The sequence below is a fragment of the Oncorhynchus gorbuscha genome, linkage group LG20, assembly GCF_021184085.1.
Source record: "Oncorhynchus gorbuscha isolate QuinsamMale2020 ecotype Even-year linkage group LG20, OgorEven_v1.0, whole genome shotgun sequence".
NCBI classification, from domain to species: Eukaryota; Metazoa; Chordata; class Actinopteri; order Salmoniformes; family Salmonidae; genus Oncorhynchus; species Oncorhynchus gorbuscha.
The window spans coordinates 28,252,500-28,262,758 of NC_060192.1; the positions used below are offsets into that span (position 1 = coordinate 28,252,500).

Sequence of the window (10,259 nt, forward strand, 5' to 3'; positions counted from 1 at the left end):
GTGATTTCTAAGAAGTGGAAAGTGAAAGTGTGAGAGCAGAACAAGACTCTCTCGTGTGTGGACATGTTTAACTATACTTCTGGGGACCAAACATACTTTGACACAATAAGGGTTTCTCGTGTGAAAAATAGCTTAAAGTCTGAGTAGAATCCTCTTGTAACGGTTTTCTTGAGTTGAAGGAGAGGCGGACCAAAACGCAGCGTGGTTGAAGTTCATGTTTTTTAATAAGACAACTAAACATGAACATAATACAAAATAACACACGTGGAAAACCGAAACAGTCCTATCTGGTGCAACAAACACAGAGACGGGAACAATCACCCACAAAACCCAACACCAAACAGGCTACCGAAATATGGTTCCCAATCAGAGACAATGACTAACACCTGCCTCTGATTGAGAACCATATCAGGCCAAACATAGAAATAGACAAACTAGACATGTAACATAGAATGCCCACTCAGATCACACCCTGACCAAACAAAACATAGAAACATACAAAGCAGACTATGGTCAGGGTGTGACACCTCTCCCCTGTAACTAATCCCCAGGTTGTAGTTGTAAATGAGAATGTGTTCTCAGTCAACTTATCTAGTACCAAAAGGGTTCAATCAAAAATAAATAAATGTCTGCAAGAACATAAGGGGAGGGTACCCTTTTGACCTTTTATTAAAACAGTCTTGTTGGTCTTTTATAGGCTTCAAATGATGAGAAATGTCTGGCCGTCCGGGTTCGAGGGGGCCGGGATGGCCTTCTGGGGGCTGGGATGGCCGGTGGGCTTTGGGAGGCCAAGATGGCCGTCTGGATTTGGGAGTCCGGGCGTATGAGCTGCAGGGAGTGGCGGCGAAGGCCACTGTACAGGGAGTGTTCAGGGGGCATGACACGCTGGTCAGTGTAGAGGGAACGCTCTGGGGGTTTGGTCCAATGACCAGAGGAAGTACAGGGGGAACACTCTGGAGGGGTGGCACGTTGGGTTCATCACTAGGTGTCTGGTATCCATCCCATCTTGGCTGGGGATGGTTGTAGCTGGCTGGCTGCTCAGGGTAGGCATAGGGAGCCTGGTAATGCTGAGCTGGTTGTTGGACTTAGGACTGGTAATGCTGAGCTGGTTGCTAAGTTGGAGCCACTGGGCTTGGTGCTAAATAAGGTTGGGCTGGTAGCTGAGCTGGGGTCAGGTAAGGTTGGGCTGGTAGCTGAGCTGGGGCCTGGGCTAGAGCCTGGCATGGCTGGGTCAGAGGCTGATGGGGCTGAACTGGGGCGTGGGCTGGAGCCTGGTATAGCTGGGTCATGTGCTGCTAGGACTGAGCAGGGGGCTAGAGCCTGGTATGGCTGGGCCATGTGCTGCTAGGACTGAGCAGGGGGCTGGAGCCTGGTATAGCTGGGTCATGTTCTGCTAGGGCTGAGCAGGGGCCTGGAGCCTGGTATAGCTGGGCCATGTTCTGCTAAGACTGAGCAGGGGGCTGGAGCCTGGTATGGCTGGAAGCTGATAGAGCTGAGCTGGGGTAGGGCTGAGACGGAGACTGGTAGGGCTAATCCGGGGTAGGGCTGAGCCAGAGACCGGTAGGGCTAATCCGGGGTAGGGCTGACCTGGAGACTGGTAGTGCTGAGCCGGGGTAGGGCTGACCTGGAGACTGGTAGTGCTGGGCCGGGATAGGGCTGACCGGGAGACTGGTAGTGCTGGGCCGGGATAGGGCTGACCGGAAGACTGGTAGTGCTGGGCCGGGATAGGGCTGACCGGGAGACTGGTAGGGCTGACCGGGAGACTGGTAGGGCCCACCGGAGGTCAGGGGCCGAATGGGTTCTAGAATACCATTGAAGTTGTGGGTCTGTCCAGTATACTGTATGTAGGCTTGACTTTCTGACCTTTACTACAGCCCCTGGGTCGGACCAGGTGGTAAGGTGGCGAGGTAGTGGATGATGGTGGAGCCTGTAGGCCGCTGTGCTGGGATCCATGGGACTGGGGGATAGTGCTATCTAAACCGTAGGACTGGTTTGATCTACGCCTACTCGGGGTGCAAACTGGTCTCTGGAGGGTTATGTGATATATCCGGGGGCGCTGAAGTACCGGAACAGATTGAGAAAAAAGTGTGAAACAACGTGGAGAGCAATCAGAGGCAGGTGCTAGTCATTGTCTCTGATTGGGAACCATATTTAGGTAGCCTGTTTGGTGTTGGGTTTTGTGGGTGATTGTTCCTGTCTCTGTGTTTGTTGGACCAGATAAGACTGTTTCGGTTTTCCACGTGTTTTGTATTATGTTCATGTTTAGTTGTCTTATTAAAAAACATGAACTTCAACCACGCTGCGTTTTGGTCCGCCTCTCCTTCAACTCAAGAAAACCGTTACAAGAGGATTCTACTCAGACTTTAAGCTATTTTTCACACGAGAAACCCTTATTGTGTCAAAGTATGTTTGGTCCCCAGAAGTATAGTTAAACATGTCCACACACGAGAGAGTCTTGTTCTGCTCTCACACTTTCAATTTCCACTTCTTAGAATTCACTGCTGGATTTGACTGAGTTATTGTAACAGTGAGTTCAAAGTTCAATACTGAGTCATACGTGAGATTGCCACAGGGGATTGGGGGGGACAGCGCCAAGAGAGTCTGTTGCTCCCACACTTTCACTTTCTACTTAATAAAATAACTGCTTGGTTTTACAGAGTTATTTTACAGAGTTATTGTAAGAGTCCAAGTTAACATATAGATGTTATGTTAGCTAAACCGACTTCATGGGCTAATAATAACAGAGAAGTTTAACTATAAATGTTTGTGCAGCAACAGCAGGACATCACATCCACTTCAATATTCCAATCCTGAGAACAGCTGCAGACTGAGCAGAAAGGTAATTATCAAACAAACCTACTCTGAACAAACTTTTAGTGTCACCACACTTACACTATGTGGAGACGTATTTGTGAGGTTGGGGTTGTAAAAAAGAAGAAAAGGATGACTGTGTACACTGAGTATACAGGAAGGAACACCTTCCTAATATTGAGTTGTATCTAGGGCTGTGGCGGTCATTACATTTTGTCAGACGGTTATTGTCATGCAAAAGTCTGCCGGTCTCACGGTAATGTACCTTTACCGTAAACACATTGAGCATCTCCAGGTCTCTATGCATACAGCCAATGATGTGCACCTTTGGAACATCTACATTTTTAAAAGTTGAATAAATTAATTTAATATACACCATCAAAAGACATTCATTATTTATTTTAGTCAGGTCTAAATAAACATTATGATGTGAAGAAAATGTATTTCAGAAGAACAGAATGAGTTGGCCTACTGTATGTTATCTTTTATCAATGTTTATTATGAGTATTTCTGTAAATTGATGTGGCTCTCTGCAAAATCACCGGATGTTTTGGAAGCAAAACATTACTGAACGTAAAGCGCCAATATAAACTGAGATTTTTGGATATAAATATGCACTTTATCGTTGAAAAACGACAAACCTTAGATTTCCCACTTCCTGGTTGGATTTTTTTCTCAGGTTTTTGCCTGCTATATGAGTTATGTTATACTCATAGACATCATTCAAACAGTTTTATAAAATTCAGAGTGTTTTATATCCAAATTGACTAATTATATGCATATTCTAGCTTTTACGGCTGAGTAGCAGGCAGCTTAATCTGGGCACGTTTTTCATCCAAGCTACCCAATACTGCCCCCTACCCCAACCATGTTGATCTCATAGACTGGCCATTCTGTTATCCATAATGTCATTCTATTACTTTTGTTGCTGTTACATATCCATCTCTCTCTCTCTCTCTCTCTCTCTCTCTCTCTCTCTCTCTCTCTCTCTCTCTCTCTCTCTCTCTCTCTCTCTCTCTCTCTCTCTCTCTCTCTCTCTCTCTCTCTCTCTCTCTCTCTCTCTCTCTCTCTCCTGTGCCCACATCTGTCTTGTGTTTTTTCTAGTCATCACTGCCATTGAAGAGATGAAAAGGAGCGAGGAAACAAGTATACCTGTAAAGGCATCCATTGAGACGATGTATGACCACGAGGTAGACAGGGAAGGAGAGTGGCACGGGGAGGCAGGAGTGTATAAGGGAGAATTAGACATCGGTGGCGTAAGGTCGGTGACCAAGTTGGCCAACATGGGTGTTGGTGGTATGGCATCAAGGGAAAAAGGACTTAGTGGGCACCTTGACTACGAATTGGGAAAGACTCATTTAGACCTCGGTGGCGAGTTGAAGGTGGAGGGCAGGTTGCCCAGCGCCGGTGTTGCTGCTGGGATAACTAATGAAGGAGTTAAAGCCATGGCCACAGCTGAGCTCCTAGGTGCCTCTGTGTCCCACGGGAAGGCGACAGCCACAATGCGTCTGGCAGCTGATACAGGCTTTGGAGTAGGCAAGGATGGGATCGAGGCACAATTTCTGGGTACAGGATTCTCTATTGGGAAGAAAACATCCATTTCTCTGTTTGGTTCCAAGTTTGAATGGGACTTCAGCAAGTGACACACCCCCACTCAGAGCCCAGAGGTCCACTTCTGTGGAGATGTATTCATTCCACCTGTTTAGTTCTCTTATAGCCTACAGATAAGGCTTCAGGGCCACAGATGTGCTTGGCTTCTTTTAAACTTAATGAAAACATCTTGATGTATTGTTCTTAATCAATGGACTGTATTTACAATATATTCTTATCAACTGTATTGGTGACTGTTATTTTTATGCACGCATGCACACACACACAAACACACACACGCACGCACAAAGGTATAAGTCAAAGAAGCCTTGTCTCCTTCACAGCACCAATTATCAGCCTCCAGTGGTCAACCTGAGCTACCACATTAGAGGACACTTGGCTTGCCTACAGAAACGTGTGTATGAGAGATGAGGGGACAATTAATAACATTAATACAATATAGTAATATGAGATATTAATCTTAATAAATCCACGTAAACAGATTCAGTTACTATTAAAATAAATACTTAATACATTCACTTTTAAATGGTTACTGCTAGGATATGACTCAAATAAATACTTGTGTTACATTAACTATATAACTAACCACATAAATCTAGTCTGTATATATGATGAAAAGTATATAGATACAAACTCTGCATGTTTACTCATGATTACAAAGTATATATTAGTGATTCAATCTTTTTCCCTCATGCCCCCATTTCATCACAAGCACTGTCCATGACACAAACTTTTCACACCACTCTTGTTGGCATTTTAAAGCTTATTTCCTGCAATTCTACACATTTTGCCATTTATTATATGTGTACATGGTTAACTGAGTGACTCAAACATTACAACAAAATCAATGGGCTACAAAAGCTAGCTAATTAAATATGGGCTAGTTGATCGGTTATAAATATCTCTCTAAGGTTAACAATGACTAACATGACAAGAGGAAAACAACTGATTCACTACCCAACTGATTCACTACCCAACTGATTCACTACCCAACTGATTCACTACCCAATTTCGAAATTGCACCTTGTGCTACTATTACAATGTTCAAGAGTAAATTGAAAACCTGGCTGCAGGTCAAACTCATTAAAAAAAACACCCTCGTCCACTTACCCTTTCCTTATGCCCTTGGGGGAATCCCTAAAACCATCACCAATCCCCATCCTCATCAGCCCATTTAAATAAAGGTTAAATAAAAATAAACATTTAAAAATGTAAATCTTGGAAGGCGGTCCAAATGATTAGACAAACAATGGACGTTTGCAACGTAAGCCCCTCAGCCCTTGTTTTTAGTCGAGTTTGCAAGTGTACAATTATGTTCACTCAGGGGCCTGAACCTCCCCATAATTCAATTTGCAATGATTGTACATCCGCTAAGAAAGTCCTCCAAAACTTAGAAACGACATCAAGCCCTGAAGCAAGCTTCCAGAAAATTGGAACGGAAAAGACGCATCACCAAACTGGAAGTTTTCCAATTGGCTGGGTAAGACAGTACTGACAGTGAGACAGTACTGACAGTGAGACAGTACTGACAGTGAGACAGTACTGCGCAATATCAACTGCTACACGATCATCCTACTTTTCCAACCTAATTGAGGAGAATAAAAACTATCCAAAATGTATTTTTCATACTGTCGCAAAGCTAACTAAAATGCAGCATTCCCCAAGAGAGGATGGACTTCACTTCAGCAGTGATGAATTTATGAACGTGTTTGATGAAAAGATCATGGTCATTAGAAACCTCTTTGAATCTGTGTATTTCTCCAAAACTCAGATGTCCTGAGTCTGCACAGAACTGCCAGGACCTAAGATCAATGGAGACACAAGTTTTTATAATCCTGTATCTCTCGATGCATTCACGAAAATAGTCATGACCTCTAAACGTTCCAGCTGCCTACTGGACCCTATTCCAACTAAATTACTGAAAGAGCTACTTCCTGTGCTCCGCACTCCTATGTTGAACATAATAATTGTTCAATAAAACAAGAAGAAAAAAAACTTTATGGATTTGTAAAAAATAATTCAGCCCCATTTACTCAAACACACATGGGAATCAGAAAACACACAAAACTAAAAAAGTGCCAAAAAATAAAAAATAATTTTTTTTTAAATTCAATTTATAACATTTTTGACATGTGTTTTTATGGATTTTTTTGTTGTTATTCTGTCTTTCACTGTTCAAATAAACCTATTATTAAAATTATAGACTGATAATTTCTTTGTCAGCAAAATTACAAAATCAGCAGCGGATCAAATACTTTTTTCCCTCACTGTACACCTACACACACTAATTTAACACGTTCCTTAATATGCTAATTTTACTAGCCTATTTCCATAGCTCCTCCTTTCAACCAGATTTCACAGTTTGAAGGAACTTCCTTTTCCACTGCATTGCAAGCAGAGTATGAACCTTTACAAGGTAACGGTTTGTCTTTCAAAATTGTTGTTACTGAATCATAAAGTTTATCAACTAGTTTACAGTGGAAGGATCTGTTTCTCATCATTGGCTATAATATTCAGCTAACATTAATCTAGCACCAGGATCAGTAGTGCTTAGCACAAGCTAAATCAGACGCTTGCTAGCTAATTTAGCTAACGTCGGTAGCCTCAAATCACGGCCATATTATATCATATAGTTAGCCTCAAACTGCCCGGTCATACTGCTAGCCGCAGTGAATGGTGCCGTCTTGTGTTTTATTAAAAGCCCTGCTGAAAGAACATGTCAACTATAACAGCCAGAAACACATTGAACTATGTTAATACTATCAAGGTAAATTACATACTAGCAAGATTGTTGCTTGAATGCAGGGCCAGGCATACATAGATTAGACAACGGAGATGCTCAACATCCTGGTAGTTCTCGAGTTTTGGACTATTGTCTTTATTTCTCTTTGTCATTGACTAACAGAAGATAAGCTACCTAAATGTGACTTATCGGCTAGTACAGAGTCTAGATATGTTTTTGAGTTACGTTTTTAGCCCAAAACCTTGTATTTAAGCAAAACAACAGCTGAAGATTGGCAATGCCTTCAGCTTGACTGGCTGTAATTTCAATGCTAGCGTTAACCACGCTAGCTCGTGATTAGCATGAAGACACTGAAAAGCTCACATAAAGCAAATTTGGCTAGTGACAACCTTGTAAAACACTTGCTAACATCTATGTCATCTTTCGAACAGAGTCGCTGGTTGTCATATTTGACTGCAGTGTCTGTGTGGGTGTACCAGGAAAGGACGATAGAAGTTAGGTCCCCATGATATCGAAGCTTCTTACAATCTCCACTGCAGCCCAGTCAATATCGATTTTAAAAACTGGAACAATAGATATCGTGTAGCAAACATGTCACTGGATCAACTCGTTTGCCTATTGTCCCAACAAATTGCAATTATACATTTTTACATGCGTCAGAGCGAATTTTCATTTATAGCTCTGCTTTCAACGCCATCCTGACTCACAAACTGGTTAGCAGACTCAGGGCTCTGGTTGTAAATCCTGTAATAACAAATTCGATTTTTTACATTATCATAATAATAATAATAATAATATATGCCATTTAGCAGACGCTTTTATCCAAAGCGACTTACAGTCATGTGTGCATACATTCTACGTATGGGTGGTCCCGGGGATCGAACCCACTACCCTGGCGTTACAAGCGCCATGCTCTACCAACTGAGCTACAGAAGGATCACAAGAATGTGTATCCCCAGAATGGACCGGACACTACCATGGTACACCTGATCACCAGTGATCATGAGTACATGACGGAGCTGTGGGACCTGACATAATGGTGATAGGACAACAGGTTCAGCGTAAGCAAAACAAAGTAGATGGTGATAATTGACCATTCTCCCATCTACTGTACATTGACATGGAGATTATCAGCAGCTTTAAGCTCCTGGGCACCCTGATATCCTTTTCTGCCCTCAGTCACTTCACTCAAAAAGTCCCACTCGTTCTTCTCCCACTACCCTCAAACTTGCTCCCCTATGGCCTATGTACCAACTACAGTGTCTGTTTTTATTGCCATAAAAAATGTCCATATTTACTGTAAGATGTATTTAAGGTAACATTGCACATATTGTAACATAGTCCCTTGACATACATGACTTAACTACTTTGCATAATGCTCAGTTTACCCACTCTAAGAAATCGTACATTTATTTAAATATTGAAACTGCGTTATGTATTACTATGTCCAATTGATTCTGGTTGGTTGTAATGTTTTTGAAAACTTTCACTACACAACTTTTTTTTGCTGATGGACAATCCTGTCGGAAACTTTCATAATATTAATTATTTTGGGACACATCAATTAATATTCCAATCAAATCAAAGTGTATTTGTCACGTGCGCCGAATACAACAGGTGTAGTGAAATGCTTACTTACAGGCTCTAACCAATGGTGCGAAAAAAATGTATATGTGTGTGTGTGTGTGTGTGTGTGTGTGTGTGTGTGTGTAGGTAAGTAAAGAAATAAAACAACAGTAAAAAAACATTTGAAAAAAAGAGTAGCAAGGCTATATACAGACACCTGTTAGTCAGGCTTATTGAAGTAGTATGTACATGTAGGTATTGTTAAAGTGACTATGCATATATGATGAACAGAGAGTACCAGAAGCGTAAAAAGAGGAGTTGGCGGGTGGTGGGACACAATGCAGATAGCCCGGTTAGCCAATGTGCGGAGCACTGGTTGGTCGGGCCAATTTAGGTAGTATGTACATGAATGTATAATTAAAGTTACTATGCATATAAGATAAACAGAGAGTAGCAGCAGTGTAAAAGAGGGTTTGGGGGGGGCACACAATGCAAATAGTCCGGGTAACCATTTTGTTACCTGTTCAGGAGTCTAATGGCTTGGGGGTAAAAACTGTTGAGAAGCCTTTTTGTCCCAGGCTTGGCACTCCGGTACCGCTTGCCATGCGGTAATAGAGAGAACCATCTATGACTGGGGTGGCTGGGGTCTTTGACAATTTTTAGGTCTTTCCTCTGACACCATCTGGTGTATAGGTCCTGGATGGCAGGCAGCTTTACCCACTGTAGTGCCTTGCGGTCAGAGGTCGAGCAATTGCCGTACCAGGCAGTGATGCAACCAGTCAGGATGCTCTCGATGTTACAGCTGTAGAACCTTTTGAGGATCTCAGGACCCATGCCAAATCTTTTTAGTTTCCTGAGGGGGAATAGGCTTTGTCATGCCCTCTTCACAACTGTCTTGGTGTGTTTGGACCAATCTAGTTTGTTGTTGATGTGGACACCAAGGAATTTGAAGCTCTCAACCTGCTCCACCACAGCCCCGTCGATGAGAATGGAGATGTGCTCGGTGCTCCTTTTCCTGTAGTCCACAATCATCTCCTTAGACTTGGTTACGTTGAGGAATATGTTGTTATTCTGGCACCACCCGGCCAGGTCTCTGACCTCCTCCCTATAGGCTGTCTCGTCGTTGTCGGTGATCGGGCCTATGTTGTGTCGTCAGAAAACGTAATGATGGTGTTGGAGTCGTGCCTGGCCATGCAGTCGTGTGTGAACAGGGAGTACAGGAGGAGACTGAGCATGCACCCCCAGGGGAGCTCCAGTATTGAGGATCAGTGTGGCAGATGTGTTGCTACCTACCCTCACCACCTGGGGGTGGCCTGTCTGGAAGTCCAGGATCCAGTTGCAGAGGGAGGTGTCTAGTCCCAGGTTCCTTAGCTTAGTGATGAGCTTTGAGGGTACTATGGTGTTTAACACTGAGCTGTAGTCAATGAACAGCATTCTCACATATGTGTTCCTCTTGTCCAGCTGGGAAAGGGCAGCGTGGAGTTCAATAAAGATTGCATCCTCTGTGGATCTGTTTGGGCGGTATGCA

The 10,259-nt window shown here is 43.1% G+C and overlaps 1 protein-coding gene across 1 annotated transcript; it reads left to right on the top strand.

The window, feature by feature from the left end:
- Positions 1-2,583: 2,583 nt before the first annotated feature.
- On the top strand, positions 2,584-4,642 carry LOC124007552. Its single transcript, XM_046318209.1, has 2 exons — positions 2,584-2,839; positions 3,916-4,642. Exon 2 carries the CDS (start codon positions 3,936-3,938, stop codon positions 4,452-4,454), a length of 519 nt encoding a protein of 172 aa, XP_046174165.1. The 5' UTR covers positions 2,584-2,839; positions 3,916-3,935; the 3' UTR covers positions 4,455-4,642.
- The last annotated feature ends 5,617 nt before the right edge of the window (positions 4,643-10,259 follow it).

Excerpts from the sequence above, each read along its gene's own strand:
- LOC124007552 (XM_046318209.1), top strand. The coding sequence starts at position 3,936 with ATGAAAAGGAGCGAGGAAACAAGTATACCTGTAAAGGCATCCATTGAG.